Raw genomic sequence first — 18,061 nt, forward strand, 5'->3', positions numbered from 1 at the left:
CCCCCCCCCCTCTTCCCGGGGCCACGTGGGGCGGCGCGGCCGCTGCGGGGAAAGGGCGCGTCACTGCCCGCCCCGCGCGCTCACGGCCCTTTGGGGGAGAAAAAGTGGCATTTGGATGCTTTAAGGGTTAAGGCGACAAAAGCGGGTCCCTCGGTACCCTGGGGCGCTCACTAGAGGTGCCGCGAGGGGCGGGGGGGGACACATACTCACCGGGGTTGGGGCAGGCGCTCCCCGGCGGGCGGTGCGGGGCCGGAGGAGCCGCTCCCGAGGGCGAAATGAGCTCAGATCGCGGGATTCCGGTGCCACGGCTCCATCCCAGCCGCAGGTGTGCCCAGGTGAAGCTGCCGGTCACTGCCACTAAAGGCGTTTCCAAAGCCCGCGGCAGGAAGCTGCAACGCGTAAGGGAAAGCGGAAACGGACTGAACTGACCGTCATCCTTCAGATGTCACTCCACGTGGAGATTGAAGTGGAGGACTTAGTGAAACTAAAGAAAATGTAACGTCTCTGCAGCCGGTGGGGCTTTGGGTAAGAGCTACTGGTCCCCAAAGCTGCAGAAGTGGTGATGCTGAGGGGACTGGCAGCCCCTGCGAGTGCGCTCGGGGACAAGGGCTCTTTCCCTCCTTTCACAGAACCACGGAGTTGGTGGAGTTGGAAGGGACCTTCTAGAGCTCCCTCAGCCTTTCCTCAGCAGGGAGATGCTCCAATCCCTCCAGCATCTTTGTTACCCTACGCTGGACTCTCTCCAGCAGTTCCCTGTCTCTCTTGAACTGGGGAGCCCAGCACTGGACACAGGATTCCAGTTGTGGCCTCCCCAGTGCAGAGCAGAGGGGGAGAATGACCTCCCTCCACCCACTGACCCCACTCTGCCCTACGCAGCCCAGGATCCCATTGGCCTCTTGGCCACAAGGACACATTGCTGGCTCATGGAGAGTTCACTGTCCACCAGGACCCCCAGATCCTTCTCCTCAGAACTGCTTTCCAGCAGCTCCACCCCTAACCTGTACTGGTGCCTGGCACTCACAAACATTTTCACAAATATTCTCCAATATTCAGCCAGGCAAGTGGATTTTTATGAGCAGAAAGGACTCTGTTTACCATTACTGCCCATCCCAAGATACCTAAGGAGGAAAAACCCTTCCTCTGTTCCTTCCACTCCCTACTCCCCAGAAATAGGTGAAAAGATTGAAAACGAACAAAGAAGCAAAATCCCAAACCTGCTCATGGTCTTTGTAAAATAAAGTCCTCAGGTTAGGGGTGGAGAGGGTAGTTTTTATCAGTCCTCATGCCCAGCAAAAAGGTAAATTCTGTCGTTGCCAGAAAAGGTGAGCACGAAATGGAAATTCCTTTGTGAGAAAAGGAAATCACAGAGTAAAGACAAGGCCGTTGGGAAGGGGAGCAAGATCCATTAGTCAGTGACCAGTAATCCAGGAAGCAGCTCTGCCACTGGTTTAATGTGGCTTCAAGCAAAGTCCCAGCAAGCCCTACCCTTTGGAATTCCCAGCTGTGAAATGGGAATGCTGCTTCCCACTCCCCCAGCAGCCTTACAGCCTTCAGGTGTGAGCATTTACAATAAACTCTGCCATCCATCCCTCCAGCCATGGGCTGATGCTCTTTCTACAAAGACTTTAGATAACTCACTGTGGGTATTTAAACCCAAGAGATGTTAACACAGCTGTACTGAGACTCAGCTGCAGCTTTCCTCAACACTGCACTCTTGTGTTTTCACCTTCTACCTAATGCTATTGCTTTCACTCTATGTCTTTATGGTGAAACCACTGGTCTCTGACCCAAAAAGTACCCCAACTCTTTTTTTCCCCCCTTAAAAATCTTTGCTTAAAAATCCACAATCACTGCTAGTTAAACAGACTAATTTTTCCTATTACCTTGTAAGAGGTGAGCAGCTCGATTTGTAAGCAAGGTCTAACATAAAAGACAGCCTGGCCTTATTTCCTCCTCCGGACTGTGGGGGTTTGAGTCACATCTACTGAATCTTGCTATTTTTTCTGCTGGCTTTAGAGATGCCAAGAAGTTCCTCTCATACTCCACTGACGTGCTGGTTCTGGGCTTGAAGCAGCTCCCAGAAGTGACAAGTTTAGCCTAACTGGGTTTGAGGACACAGGATAAACTTTCAAAATTAGAAACAAAGCAACATTGTGAGTACAATTAGAAAAAAACCACCCCAATGTGAATATAATAAAAGTGAAATCAATAAAGATGTTTTTCTCTTTGGAAAAAAAAGGGGATTTTAATGGGTTTAAAAATGTTTCTGTACAAAAACTGCTCAGTGACCGGTATTTGCCTTCCCATGGTGACAATACTTCTGACTTGTTTTGTCCAGCAGCAACTCCCCGAGGTCCCGTAACAAGGACTATCTCTTTGGCCAGTGGTGCCTGGAACCCCTGCAAAAGACAGTTACAGAGAGACTTTAACTCTTGCTCTAAATTCATTCAAGATCAAAAACCCCTGATCGGTTACGACGATTCTACTCAGACGGGGTCGTGATGCAGCAGAACCTTCTCCCTCCAGTGCTGCCCTTACAGAATGTTGCTCTTTTATGGCTAAATAACACACAAGGATCAAGCCTCGTAAGCTACACAGTAAATACCTATTCAGAACGAGACTGTTCATCTTTGGCAGTATCAGAGAGTGATATGGGGTTGGAAGGGACCTCTGGAGATCATCCAGTCCAACCCCCTGCCAAAGCAGGTCCACCCAGAGCAGGTTACACAGGAACTTGTCCAGGTGGGTTTGAATGTCTCCAGAGAAGGAGACTCCACCACCTCTCTGGGCAGCCTCTTCCAGGGCTCTGCCATCCTCAAAGCAAAGAAGTTCCTACTCATGTTGAGATGGAACTCTTTATGTACAAGTTTGTGCCCATTTCCTCATCTTGTCTTCCTCCCAAGCCAGGCAAATGTTCTCCCCACCTCTACCTATCTTTGTGGACACGAAAGCAACTCCCACATCTATTAACACAAACTTTTACCTCTGCATTTCAAACTTTCCAGCCAGAATTGTCTTTGATTGCATTAATCCTGACTAAGCTTTTTTTTTTTATTTTTCTTTTTTCCTTTAAACTGACGTCAAACTGTGACGCAACCTCTTCCCATGAAACACGTGCTTAGGCTCCCACAGCAGGAGAGGACAATAGCTGTGCTTTGCCCATAGCTCCGGGGCAGGGGTGTGAAAACCCTGCACAGGGTGATGAGAGCAGGCTGAAAACACACCTCTCAGCCTTCCCCGCCAGGTAGGACATGCTGCGATTTCCAGACTGCTGAAGTTTGTTGGCTCCGGCAAATCTCTGCACAGAAGGAAAAAAACCAAACCCACCATCACAGTGAGGTACTGGCCAAATACTGTATATACCATGAGATTCATGTGCTGTCAGGTCCCTCCAACTTCAACAAACACTGCTCGTTTACACCGTGAACTTTATGCTTTAGGAATTTATATGCCCAAGCACAAAATGCAGCTGAGTAAGTGCTGTTCTAGTGGTCTCACTGTGACACGAGGCACAACACCCCACTGAGGACAGATCTGGCCCCTCTGGACAGAAGGATCTGTACGCTTTGTCCAAAATTCACCAATCTTTTTTTGATTCTTTTTTTCTCCTGAAACAAGTTTTAACTGACACAGCAAAAGGATTGCACAGGAAACGGTCTCCTACACTACCAGGCATAAACTTCTTCAGCTTCTAAAACACTATTTTTTAATGAATATCTAAGATGCTCACTGGTACCGTTTGCCCTCCAGTTCAATATTCAGGAAGGCAGCACGCACAGCAGAGGCTGAAATGAGAGCACCTTGAATTTGGTATTGGGAATTTGTGGTGTGGTGAAGTGTGGTGCCTTGATGCACAGGGTGTAGGTGTGAACAATGTGCAAAGAGGTGGGAAACAACAAGAGAGTCTGAGGGGCCCCAGGAAAGCTCTTCCTGAAGCTAACACAAAGTGTGAGCTCGTGATGGGAAGCAGTGCTGTTAGGGAGCATCCTGCAAATGCAGAAAACCTCATCTGCAGTCCCCAGCTGGGTACACGCTGTCCCCAACATTCCTGTTCCTTCATGCCATGCCCGTACCTTGCCCGTGTGAGCTTGCTTGGCCGGATCGAACTGCGGTGACTGCTTCCCTTTGCTGCTTCCTAAGGGAGAGAGGAGAGAAACCATCACTAAAGTTTTCCAGAGAGAACAGCACATTCCACAGTGTTCCTCTGACAATAAGGGGTTTCACTGAAAGCCTCCCACGTGCTAAAAACCAGAACAGCCTCTTAAGGACATCCTGAGATGCTTTTTAATAGAGGAGGAGTCAAATCTCCTTTGTTCCTGGGGTCCAATTAAACAGATGATTTTTCTCTACAGAGAAAAGAAGCAAAATTCAAATCCACAAAGTTTTTTTTTCCAAATAAGAAAAGGGATGCTAGGCTGTACGTTGCCCAAATTAATGTCTTTTAGTAGCTCCCCACTGTTGGGTAAGTGCCTGCTAACAGTTTGTACTGCCTTGGCACCTACATTCACACACAGCCCCCTTCAGGGCTCAGCTGGCAACATTTTCCACAGCCTGCAGCACTCTCACAAGAGATCCAGATCTTACCCGCAAACACTTTGAAGTTGGACTTGCTGTAATCAAAGGGGGTAAACTGCTTCGGTGCTTCCAGCTCCTCTGGTTGCTGGGAGGCTTTTGGCCGTTTCTTCTCTTGTTTTGGCAACTCTGTTCCCGTTTCACTCATGACCCTCTCCCTCTTCTTATTAGCTTGTTCCTGCTGTGAAAACAACCCACAGAATAGAAACGAGGACAAGTTCAGGAGAGGAGAAGGAAACATCTCTGCGTAGGCATGAACACCAGCATGCAGATGAACTGCCCAACGACCCTCAGCCCCAGTGACAGCTATTGCCTGTGGCAATAATAGCGTGGGGAGAAAGCACTGTGTTCTTCTCTGGGCCTTTTTTTGCCTCACAGCAGGGACTTTTCAGCTAAAAAGCCAACCTGTCACTTCACAGGATACGAGAGGCTGAGACCTGCTGTGTGTGGCCCCACGGGCGGGTTTGGGAGAACCCAGGCAAGTGAGGAGCAGAGAGGTGCAGCAGCAGCAAACACTCCCTGCTGAAGACATGGAGGGATGCAAAGATTTGCAGAGCACAGCTGCTCAGAGGCTGCTGCTACACACAGGGCAGAACCACAGAACCACTACCAGAGGACTGTCACCCAGGTATTTCAGAGTTACAGGGCTCGGGGCTTCACTCTGAATTGTGTTATAAACCTCAAAAGCAGGGAAAGGCTGGAAGTAGGGAATTCAATGACATACCATAGCTTGCTGACGAACAGATACAATATTTTCTGTTGCCTCTTTATACACCTTCTGTGCCTGGTCACGAGCAGCTGCACAAACAAACAAGCATTACCTTAAAACGCATTAATAAGTCACCCAGGAGCTTAGAAAAAGCAAGCAAACCAGCTTGTAGCAAACTAAATACTGTATAATCTTTGTCAAACAACCTTATCAATCAGGAAATTCATCATCTAAGGTTGTCTTGTAACTGGGAAACAATCTATGTGCATTGGGAAAAGCATGCTGGCCAGCACACTGACGGAGGGAAGAATGGTTGTACCTGACTGCTGGGCTGCTTTCTTCTTCGTTTCATCCTTGGACTCCTTCTGTGCTTGTGTCTGACTCATCAACTTCCATCGATTGCTGATCTGCAATGAAAAAAAATTACCTGGGATAGCTTTCTTTGAAGCTTTACAGCAAAAGGGAGTTTATAAACTTGCTACCACACGCTGCTCTTCATTAAGAGTACAAAAGATCAAATTGGATTATAAAAGAGATTAAGATCTGCTGCACCAGGTGAAGTAAAACCATGTACTAAAAGTTCTGAGCTACAAATGAGCCATGAGAACAAAGGCAGATACAGACCTCAGTAGTAGTTTGTAGCATTGACAGACAGGGAACATGGACTGGAATGACTCCAATCCCTGGTTCTTCAAAGGATACAAACACCACAGAAACAATGAACTACAGATTCAGAAACATGTCAGGTTTCTCAAAACTTGTCTTTTTAAAAGGAAAATCCAAGGAGAAAAAAAAAAAAATCCTATATTGCTGAGGTTTCCAAAGCAAAATAATCTACTTTTTTGTTTCTTTTGTACAACTTAGCATGAAATTTTAGCGTAAGACTTACTTCATAAATTTTTGATGAGGGGTCAAATTTTGCAGATTGCGAGACATAGGCAGGGTTCTGTTCTGCAGGCAGGTACTGTGGAGAGGAAAACAATGTTTTGCTTTAACTACAACATGTGACCTTTAGCTCACTGCTAAAATGCTACTTAGAATGTTCCCGAAAATTTACTATTTAAGAAACATTCCACGGATAGATTACCTTTTGGAAAAAGAAAAGTTACCCCAGCTATGGCCAAGAGAAATGTTAAAAGAAAAACAAAATTAAAAAAACCCAAAGACCCAATCCGCAACCACACACCAGAAAAAGTTGTTTTGATATTATTTCCCAGTAATTTGCCACTCCAGATCTCTAACAAAGTCTGCTATTGTTCTTCTGATTCATTAGAAGAGTAAAATCAGCTCACTTACTCTAGTCATAAAGCAGAGATGAAAATGTGATGCAAATTAAAAAAACCTCAAACTTGATTAAAAAAACCCCAAAACAGCGAGAGGTCTGTTTACTACATAGAAAGACATATATCTAACAGGCACTTCAAAATGTTTGGAAAACAAGTCCACACGTGTGTGTTTTGCAAAGACAATCTCTAGGTTCCAGTACGAGAGCAGCAGCTGCTGCTGTATCGAGCTCTTTCAGATCTGCCTGGAGAAACAGCTCAGAGCATCCTCTGCACCAGGCAGTTTGAGTCCTACTTCAAATGTGCACTGGGAGCTCTTACCATTCTAAAGGGATTTTCAAAGGACTCCATTATACGCTGAGCTTTCTGCTGCGCAGTGGTTAAAGTTTTCTCATTTCCTTCATCTTCATCACATTCCTAAAGAAGAAAAGGAAGACATAGTAACATTAATAACTGTTGCTTTTGGCTATTGCCGCTTCATGCACGTTGTTTCTGACTCTATCTGAAAGTCCACTGATGCAGTAACCCTCTAGAGAGATGTAAATAACGTGCTGGCCTCCTAACCCTGTTGATTTGGTGATGTCTTACTATTTCTTGCACCACTTTCACACGCTTTTATCAGATTATTAAGTTTTCTAACACTTACATTACTTAAATACTGACACTATCACAAACATGTTGCTTACACTGAAAATGCTGACAGTGGCAGTAGCGACAAGACACGTTGACTCTGGCTGAACACCCTGAACATTGATTGAATTCTCAGTGTCTGAGAAGAGACAGCCATGTTCAAAAACTGGTGCAGGCTCTGCGTGAAAAGGAGAGAACATTTTTATTAAATACTTGTGTATTTTACTGCTCTTTCGTGTAATGAGATTTCACCAAAAGTTTCTCCAGGGCTGCTTATTTCCCCATGTTAAAGCCACATCATGTCAGTATTAGCACAGTCTTTAGGTTAAGTCCAAATTACCCAAAGCAGAGTTGTTCTGAAAATCCACAGGAATCCGGGAACTGTCATGTGGTCCAAAGAAGGTATTTTCCAGCTTCTGCACAGAGATTCAAATTACAAACCCCATTAATACACTACTCTATATATCTGTATATTTTTTCATATATTGCAGAAACACATTAATGAAAATTCAAAGAAGAGTATAAAATTCAGAGACTGAATACTCTTAATATACATCCTAGAGCACACTGCATCTGCCATCCAAAGGGCTTTATTTCACAGGCATGAGATGAGTAAGTGAATGAGCCTCAGAAACTCATCTGAACCTTCTCTTCTTACAGATCCTTCGATACAGACTGACAAACACCAAACTGTCCAGCAGCCAGAGCATTTGCTGATGAAGCCTGAGGTGCTGCTATTATTGGGCTTTGTAAAATACCAATTCACAACTGGCAATATTATGAGTCTAGCACAGAAAAGGACCATTAAAGTAAAGCAGAGAGACCTGTAAAATGGATGAGAATAAACAATTTGCTGGAAGCTAGAATTTTGCTACATTTGTTTCTGAGTTTAAGGCTTAAATTAAATTAAATTAGGTAACAAACATTAGGTAAACTGTACCTCAGGGTTGGACAGAGGTGCTCTCTTCTTGACTGCCACAGTGATCTCCGACTAGAATGGCAGAGAAAGACAAGTCAGTCAAGTGCACCTGCCCTATTCCTTCTAGGTTGGCCTCCTTATCAATGTTTTCAATACACTGATTACAAGCTAGCAGGGTAATCAAATTACATTCTTTCTTCTTCCCCTGCAGCAGGTACATTTAAACACCTCACACAGAAAGCACACCTTCACGCTCACAAATGGCTTTGTTTCACTAAAGGAGAAAGACTGTATTAATATCAAGATGCTGACGATATATATTTTAACTAGTTCAAAAAGCAAACTTCAGCATATACATCCTCACAGGTCACCATTTAGCCCCCGTCCCTGGCTGAGGGAAAGCAAGAGATGAGTCTCTTGTGTGGTACGAGCTACTCCTACCTTGAGAAGAGGCATCTCCCGGGCCTGCTGAATGAGAAGATGCAATTCATTAATCTGCTGGCGAACTAGTGGTGGGACTGGATTACAGCAGGCAATGATGCCCTGGGGTTCTCTAAAGAGAGATGAGAAAAATTCAGTGTGCTATATTTATGGCCAATATGTTAGGTATTCACATTCAAAGGACGAGCAACCAGATATAACCACAGTGTCTGACTAGGACAGAAGACGACAAGTCAGATAAATCTGTCAGAGTTTATTCTCTTCTGTGATGAAAAATTCTTCTCTCCCAGGTTTGTGCAGGTAAGGAGGAACCATTAACTCAGCTCTGCTCTCACTTATCTTTTCCTGTGGTTTGTCTATCCGTCCCCGTGGCTCCTTGTTCAGTGTTCATCTATGGAAGTTGAGCCCAGCAGTGGACTTGTGTTTAAAGATGCATTTTTATTGTTCTCAAGTACGGACTTTAGAGGATGAGTGCCAAGTGTTTGAAGAAAATGTTGTCTAAATATAGGGTGTTTTAAGTTGCCTCCTGCTCAATTCCTTTAGGAACTGAAAAAACCCTCTCAAATAAATGTTACACAGGAACTCATCCCTCTCTTGCTCTGTAATACTGTAGGAATCTCAGGGGGGATGTGTGACACAGAGCAATAGAAAGGAATATGTTTTATTAGTGGAATAAAATCAGAGATAGACATCTCCTAGAAGTGTGGAGGCTTCTGAAGGAGCAGTGCTATTTATCTCTTTTCCTATAGAGAAAAGCAGTATTGAGAGCTGGAAGAAAGGGACCTACTGCAGAAGTAATTACACACTAGGAAACAACTTCCTGGATATTAAAATCAAACGAGACTCCTCAAGGGTGAACAAAACTTACTTGGGCAGCTCCTCTGCTATCTTCAACAGCATGTGATTTGGTAGCACGTATCTACAACACACAGAGGCGGTGTGAATGTAACAGAATGTTAAGAACTCTTAAAAATACCATCAGAGGGTACAAGTCTGCCCCAATTACAAGGTCTGGAAAGACGATATTGGTTAAAAAGCAATTAAGTAGGGCTGATATAGATACCTGTAAGAATTTAGTGTTAACATAGCAGGACTTCTGTGTGAGAAGCAGCCTGAGGTAGTACACTAAGTTCTACAGGTAAGAAAGTGGTTCCACCTCGGGTTGGGGGGCAAGGGGAGGGGCACAATCCAAGAGACTCACAGCAGAAGTAAGTCAGTGTCTGTAAAAAAACAGACTTCCTACCCTGTACTCTCGTCCTCTTGACGTGCCATCTTGTCTCTCCATGCAAACAGCAACCTAAATGCTGCCAGCTGCTGCGTGTTGAGGTGTTTTTTCTGCCTCCTGTAGAGCTCAAGGTAGGATTCATCTGAAAAGAGGGGTTTGATGTATTTCTGGACAGGAAAAAATGAAACACTCATGATCAGTATCAGAGTTGTGCTTTCCAGTTTGCCTTGCTTCACCGAGACAGACAGAATCTCACACAGACATACTGGAGACTGAATAAACTCAGGTACAATGTGTCTTGGAGCTTTTACCTAACCTGTTGGTAGGGTGTTGGGGGGCAAGGGGAGGGGCACAATCCAAGAGACTCACAGCAGCATTAAGTCAGTGTCTGTAAAAAAACAGACTTCCTACCCTGTACTCTCGTCCTCTTGACGTGCCATCTTGTCTCTCCATGCAAACAGCAACCTAAATGCTGCCAGCTGCTGCGTGTTGAGGTGTTTTTTCTGCCTCCTGTAGAGCTCAAGGTAGGATTCATCTGAAAAGAGGGGTTTGATGTATTTCTGGACAGGAAAAAATGAAACACTCATGATCAGTATCAGAGTTGTGCTTTCCAGTTTGCCTTGCTTCACCGAGACAGACAGAATCTCACACAGACATACTGGAGACTGAATAAACTCAGGTACAATGTGTCTTGGAGCTTTTACCTAACCTGTTGGTAGGGCCCTATCCCTGGAAAACACAAATGTCATCCATTTTTAGGGAAAACTACCCTCAGCAACTCCAGGAACAGCTTTCGGCATAGAATATCTTCAAGCTTTACTACATTAAACAAGGTCTACTTTCATAGATAACTTTTTCCACAGGCACAACATAATTATCTCGTAGGCTTTGAACTTCTAAGAACGTCCAGTAGAACTGGAAATGTAACACCTCTCTTGGGAAGGACACACCTGAAAGCATTGGGAGGCCAAGGAGTGCCAGCATTCAGAAAACAGCAAGAGGGCATCTGAATCCAAGGATTTTAGCTACTGAAACAAGTGACCGCACACAACCAGGTCACAGTTTATACAGCTGTTTTCAGACACACACAAAGGAAAAAACCCTCTGTCTCTGCAACGGAAGTAGAATAAGCAAAGGAATTTCTATCCCATTAAGCCCATCCAGGTAATCCAACCAGGTGAAGCTTTACCTTGAGGCAGATGTCCCTGCTGCGCTGCCACACGACCTGCAGCTGAGTGGGCTGCTCATTCCCCCTCTCCCACAGGGCCTCCCTCACTTTGTCATAGATGTAGAGCAAGTAGTGAGTGTCCTCACGGGCGTACCGGATCATTTCTTCTGGCAAAGGGCTAGAAAAAGACACAAAATTACGCTAGTACATTTCAGTTGCCCTCTCAAACAGTCACTTTCCTCTTGCAAGGCACATTTCCAACCCTAACCATTCTATGATTAGGGCAAACTGCACGTAAAACACGCTAAGAACTAGTATGAAATTCTGTTTTCTTACTGAAGGATTTGTTGGGCAACAGCAGTAACACAGGAAAATGTAACATTTGTAAAAGAACTTAAAGCACAGCCAGGTAAACACTGTGCTTGTTCACTTTGAGACAAACCTACAACTATAGGGCTTGCGACTAGAAACATTCTCCTCTCTAAATATACAAACAAGGATAAGTGCTACCTTGCAGCTCCAGCCCATTTAAGGGGTCAGTTCTTACCGTATCCTCCAGTCAGCCAGCTGGTACTGCTTGTCAGCATCTACATTGCAATACAGCTTTAGCAAGTGGTCCAAAGAATGCCGGCCGAGATTGAGGAGACGAGCAGCTTGGTGGGTATCAAACATGTTCACCAAGTAGAGACCAAAGTCTTTTTGCAGCCATTCCACATCTGAATCAGCACCGTGAAGGACCTTGAAAAGCAAAACAAATTGAGAATGGTGTGAATGATGTTCCTACTCCAGGCTGGCAGTGCTACTGTTTCACATTCGTGTGTCTAGGACCAGACTTCTTCTCTCTCTGTCCTTCACCGTTAAGTGCAGAGCTACTAAATGAGAGCACTTGGCAAATAACTCCCCACTTACATCAAGGAAACAGGCACATGAACAAATTACAATGAAAGCAGAGCTAAGTGATCAAGACAGAGCACATAGCATGCTTTTAACTATAATAAAGCTTAAACTAAGGGGGAAAAATAATAAAAAAAAAAAGGAATGCTGGTGGTGAATTGGTGGAAGCTTAAACTAAGGGGGAAAAATAAAAGAAAAAGGAATTCTGGTGGTGAATTGGTGAATTTGGCAGCTGACCTTCACGATTGCAGGGTCTGTGAAGGTCTCATTGAGAATGCTCATGTCGCTGCGCAATTCCAGTGTATCAATAATGAAATCTTCTGTTCGGGTGGAAATCTGCATCAGACATGTCAAGCCCAGGAAGCTCCTGTAGGAATGGTGCTGAAAAACACGTAAGAGAGAGGTAAGCTAGGATCCATTACAGAAGTAATGCTATAAAATAAACAGTACCCCAAATGAAGGGAGAAAAAGCAATAGCACACTTCTTAAAGAAAAAGACAATTGGATGAGCAAAGCTTTCTCTTTGCAGTCATTAATGTGACAAAAATACATGGGATGAATTGAAAGAAGATGCATCCAGTATGAATTGTGCAGCCAGTACTACCATTGGAAAACTTATAATAATATTGACACAGTTTAATTCAACCTTCTAGATTAAAATCATGTACTGTCCTTTCATGTCAGAAAGTACAAAAAGCAGGAGAAAGAGAAGAACCACAAAACAGACTAGAAGAATATAATGGTCTCCCAGGTACTAACAGAACACATGTAACCTTTAAACAGAAAAGGCAATTTGATTACCTCCAAGTCCAGGGCAAATTCTTTACAGTTCATAAGCTTTTCATTTAGTTCTACCAGTTCATCCAGTGTGGTGATAAAATGACAGGGTGTTTCCTTGATGGGCCTGTACATCTGGCAGAGCAAATTATTAGGCATGATATGTTCTCTGTCAATTCCCACCCCTGACCTCCACCCTCAATTCTCAAATTTGTCAAGAACGGCCAGCTGTAACCTTACTGCATCTGTGGGAAGTTTAAATTAATGCGGGCACCAACCTGGGGTTCTGGTTTCTTGAGAACTCCATCTGGTGGAGAAAAATGCTCCAGTTCATACTGGTAAGGATGAGCAAACCTGTGGAAATTAGGAAGACAGGCACAGACTAAATTTCAGTCTTCTTTATGCAGCCAGAGCACAGAAATTTTGAGAACTACAGCAGTTTTCCTACCAAGTAGAAATTTTGCCTCTCGTTAAGCTTATATAGGTTTAAAATAACCACAGATGTCTAAAGCCAATCACGCGCAACACAGTGTGCGGACACAAACACATGCAGAGCTGTTACACATCAATAGCATCAGCACCATGGGACCATACAAGTGCATGTTCACCAAAGGTACTCCGAGAACCTTGCTGTCACGTTCATTTCTTACATGTCTTGCTCAGTTTGCTGCGTCCTCTGCTGGTGTATGAAGTCTGCCAAAGCAGCTGGTACATCCAAGTCTTCAGGCCGCTCCTTTCGCTCCCGTCCACTTTTTGTGAGGGCTGAACAACCAATATGGAACAACTGGACTGTGTCCCACACAGAACATGTTCCCAGCCTAATACTCTGTCCCCTCCACCCACCACAAGAGCCTATTAAAATTATAAAGCATCAAAAATCTTAACTTAGACCTGTAGCTTTTGCTGTCAGCAAGATTTCTGTCTTCAATGACAACTCAGTTACTAGGTTTTACCAGGCTGTTGTTAAGCAAGACAAAAGGTGGTTCCGCTCAAAAGCTTGGAAGGAGATTGAAAAATCTTCAGAAAAAAAAAAAATCTTTCAATCATTCCCAGTTATTAAAAGTACAACTGCATCAGAGCAGACTAAGGATGAATCATCATCAGCAGAGTGACACGTTGCCGAGACAGGATGTTACGCTGGTGGCGTTGATAAAGCACTCAAAGCAAAGGTAGGTCTAACCATACACCTGGTGCTCCCAAATAATTAGAAAGCAGTATCTGTAAAGCCAACTAGACTAGTCAAGACCACTTCTGGTGCCAGAGTGACTCTCATCAACGGTGGGAAAGAGAAGCAGCAGAATATCTTTTGGAACAGATTATTTAATGTATACCAAGAAGAAGATGCTGTATGCTGACCTACCCTTACGTTGCACGTGTGTAAACAAGAGCATCACAGAGCTTATGGCACCCAAATGCTCAACTTCTCCTGCTGTTCCTTGGTTTTACAGTCAAGGATTTCTCCTCTAGACTGTGAGGGCAGATCTGTGTCAAATACTCTCAAATAGGTTACCCAACAAAAAATAAACCCCTTACCTTCAGGCAAAGGTTTCAAAGCATTTGGCTTGATAAAAAGTTTAGGTACAAAGGGAGTGTTGGAATTGTCAATCTTTTCCCGAAACTTAAGCTGTGGTCGAGAGATGTTCTTGGCATGAAGCAGCCTGAAGGTTTCAGATTGAGCTCTCTTGTGAGATTCTCCCGCCTATTTAGAAAAAGGTAAACAACAGGTAAAACTCACAGGACTTAGAGAAATTCTGAACATTTGTTATCTCAGCCTGACCCAATATTCAGAAGAATAAAGTTATACCCCAAGCTCAAAAATGAGTCACTCTTTTGCAGCAAGTCCAGCACCCAAGAATGAAAGTTTGCTCAATCATGATCCTGAATTCATGCAAATAATCAAAAGAAAGGCTGTTGTGTACATGAAACTGAGATGGCAATGGAAAGCAGAATCCAAAATCTAGTTTGAATAATAGGAAAAAGAAAAAAAAAGGGAGGGAGTTAGGACACGTAAAAAAATGTGACAGCACATTTAACTTCTCAACTCCACTGGCAAGTCAGTAATGCCAATACCAGGAAAAAAGGTAAGATAACACGGCAAACCGAGCGCAGAGACCTCACCTTGCGGTTCCAGCTGGAAATGATCGTCTGTGGGGGCTGTAACCCAGCAGGGAGGACTGGCTGCTGGGTTTTGTTCACTCCTGCTGCTTCATCCAGTAAAATACCCTAAATTCCAGAAAAGCGAAGTGAAAACCTCTTAAATTACTATGCTCAGCCACTCTGGTCAGACTGAATAAAGTCACCCAGATGGACACCTCCATAGCCATCTCCCCCAGATTCTGTGCAACAGGAGACAGACAAATGCCACAGAATCCAAAATCAAGTTTGAATAACAGGAAAAGGAAAAAAAAGGGAGGGAGTTAGGACACTTAAAAAAGTGTGACAGCACACTTCTCAACTGCAATGGAAAGTCAGTAATGCCAATACCAGGAAACAAGGTAAGATAACACGGCAAACCGAGCGCAGAGAATCCAAAATCTAGTTTGAATAATAGGAAAAAGAAAAAAAAAGGGAGGGAGTTAGGACACGTAAAAAAATGTGACAGCACATTTAACTTCTCAACTCCACTGGCAAGTCAGTAATGCCAATACCAGGAAAAAAGGTAAGATAACACGGCAAACCGAGCGCAGAGACCTCACCTTGCGGTTCCAGCTGGAAATGATCGTCTGTGGGGGCTGTAACCCAGCAGGGAGGACTGGCTGCTGGGTTTTGTTCACTCCTGCTGCTTCATCCAGTAAAATACCCTAAATTCCAGAAAAGCGAAGTGAAAACCTCTTAAATTACTATGCTCAGCCACTCTGGTCAGACTGAATAAAGTCACCCAGATGGACACCTCCATAGCCATCTCCCCCAGATTCTGTGCAACAGGAGACAGACAAATGTAGGAGGAGCACGTTGAAGATCGGGGTAGGAAAAGTTTCCTACAAATCTGTTCTCAGGTTGTGAGGTTCTTGTGCCAAACTGTATTTAATTTTCTCACAAGTCATGTATTACCTTCCTTTGGGCCATAACCCACCTGCCTTATCTGCTGTGACCACTGGAAATTTCCTTCACCTGCCTTATCTGCTGTGACCACTGGAAATGTTTTTAAAGTAAAAAGGAACACCATCAGACTGAGGAAACACTAGCTATAACTGTAAAAGCATGACTGCTCAAATTCTTGCAATAAAAAAAAGACTTGTGGCAACTGCACAGTTTATAAGAACAGCATCCAGCACTAATTTGCTTACCACTCTTTCGAGAATGATGTCGTTGGAGTCAACCAGCATATCAAATTTATCTTCCAGCTCAGTCACTTTGCTGCGATCTTTCATGTAGCTACGGCAACCGTGGTACTGCATCACTTTGCTCATGCTTGTAAAAGAACAGTAGAGCTGTCAGCAATTTGAAAGCAGGCCAGTTCTCTTCAACTTTCTACCTCTTCAAAGTTTGAAAATGAATCAAATACAGTACCTATAGATAACATCACATGAGCAGTGCAAAGCAGAAACATCTATACAGTGTGAAGTGCTAGGATTAATTTCTTATGAACCATGTGACTTTTTAAATAGATTGCACAGCTCTTTATCCAAATCATTATGAAAGGATCTCTTTAAACTTATTACTTACACTACCAAGTGCTAGAAAAGTAGCTAAAATTAGGCATGTGAACTAAAACATCTTCTTATCTACAGCAAGTTTGGAGTCTCCAAAGAAGGGTGCTGCCTTCTGTTTTGGATTGGAAGCTATCAGTAAGGGCCCAGAGATGCAAATGGATCCTTACCAGTGAAGGAGACGGTCACCCTGTGTCTGACAGTACGCCCGGAAGCCAGGGAAGCTGCGGTAGAAATCGTACTCGTCGCCAGGCTGAGGGAGCCCATTGGATGCCTTTGTCGCAGCTACCACCGTGCCCAGCGCATACTGTGCAAGAACACCGTGTTATCAGTGGCTTTTTTGGCAGCCTGTTCCTCCATTTACCCAGGACACTATGTGGCAAAGTGCATTTTGCCTAGCTTGTTTGAACTGTGTGGTTCTAACATATAAAATCATAGGGCTTTTTAACATGAATAAGTTTACAATCATTTAGTTCACATTGTCTATTCGGAGACATTTAAACGATGAAAGTTTAGTATCAAGACTTAAAACTCAGTCCAGTATTTAAGGTCTGAAAGAAAGTTTGTTAAATAAGCAAAACTACTGATAATTACTTTATTATTTTAACACCAAAAAACCACCCTGCCATGCTTCCTGCTTGAGAACCGGCAGACGTCCCCTCTCTTGGAAGCAGCAGCACCATGTGCAGGGAAGACACACCGGATCTGATGGGGAGCTCTGCCATCCGAAGGGCAATGCCCACCGCCACAGCAGCGGCCTCACAGGGACCCCCACTCCCCCTTTCACCTGGGGGAGGCGGCAAACCCCCCCCAACACCGGGAGCTGCGCTCACGCGGCCCCGCTGAGGGCAACAGGCCTGACCCCCGGGCGGCGACAGGCCCCGCGGCCCCGCTCCGCTCCCCGGTACCCGCGAGAAGGCTCCCGGTGCTGGGGGACTCCTCACGGATGGCATCTACCTCAGCGGGGGCCCTAGGCAGCCCCCCCACAAGAACTACAGCTCCCGGCATGCTCCGAGCGGCGCGGGGCACGCCGGGAGCGGTAGTGCCCGTCGCTCGCCTCCTTCCCCACTCGGCCCCGCCGCCCCGCACCTTGACGAAGGCGTCCGCGTCGTCGAAGCCAGGCAGCACCGCCGCCGCGCTGCCCTTCTCCGCCTCCTCCGGGGCTCCCGCCGACCCGTCGTGTCCATCCTGCCCGGCGGGGCTCTCCGCTGCCGCGCTGCTGCTCCCCTCACCGGCGGCGGCCGCCATGTTGCCCCAGCAGCCACGCGACGCGGGGAAGCTCTCGCGAGACGGCGGCCGTTGAGGGGAGGGGGCAGAGCGGCGGGCGCGCATGCGCACGGGGAGGGAGCGCTGGCGCTGCTCTCTGGCGCCCCCAGGCGGCCTGGCGGACCAGCCGCCGGGTGGGAAGAACGGGGCGGCCCCCGAGGCGGGAGCACCGAGGGACACCCCTGGGGGCTGGGGACGGGGAGACCTCGGCCCTCTTCCCTCGCAAGCACCCCCTCTGCCCACCGAGCAGGCCCTGGGAAGGGGACAGGGTCATTGCCGTCCTGACTGCCGCCTCCCCGTTCCCGTTTTTGGGGCACAGGGGAGCCCAGGGAGTGGGGGACAGTGACTTGCCCCCCCGCTGTCCCTGGAGCTGCTGCCCTGACCCTGAGGATGAGGAAAGGTGATGCTCTTACCGCACGGATGACATCTCATCTGTTGGAAACTAAAATTTAGGGGTTGAATGGTCAAGTTTCTGTTCTACAAGTGACAGACATCGCTCAGTCCCGGCAGTTTCACCTCCAGCTGCC

The 18,061-nt window shown here is 45.7% G+C and overlaps 1 protein-coding gene across 1 annotated transcript; it reads right to left on the bottom strand.

Annotated features, from left to right (window-relative positions):
• Positions 1-2,211: 2,211 nt before the first annotated feature.
• Positions 2,212-17,528, bottom strand: EXOSC10 (exosome component 10). Its single transcript, XM_014941504.1, has 25 exons — positions 17,358-17,528; positions 16,439-16,575; positions 15,906-16,029; positions 15,315-15,419; positions 14,152-14,317; positions 13,269-13,380; positions 12,897-12,972; positions 12,643-12,753; positions 12,079-12,222; positions 11,495-11,685; positions 10,969-11,125; positions 10,191-10,339; positions 9,423-9,473; positions 8,555-8,666; positions 8,135-8,185; positions 7,535-7,610; positions 7,251-7,372; positions 6,886-6,981; positions 6,171-6,245; positions 5,601-5,688; positions 5,297-5,370; positions 4,585-4,753; positions 4,074-4,135; positions 3,225-3,298; positions 2,212-2,399 (listed from the first exon to the last, which is right to left on the bottom strand). The coding sequence occupies exons 1-25, from the start codon at positions 17,514-17,516 to the stop codon at positions 2,369-2,371; spliced, it is 2,712 nt and encodes a 903-aa protein (XP_014796990.1). The 5' UTR covers positions 17,517-17,528; the 3' UTR covers positions 2,212-2,368.
• Between the last annotated feature and the right edge of the window lie 533 nt (positions 17,529-18,061).

This window comes from Calidris pugnax, unplaced genomic scaffold (genome assembly GCF_001431845.1).
Source record: "Calidris pugnax isolate Ruff unplaced genomic scaffold, ASM143184v1 scaffold82, whole genome shotgun sequence".
In the NCBI taxonomy this organism is placed as follows: domain Eukaryota; kingdom Metazoa; phylum Chordata; class Aves; order Charadriiformes; family Scolopacidae; genus Calidris; species Calidris pugnax.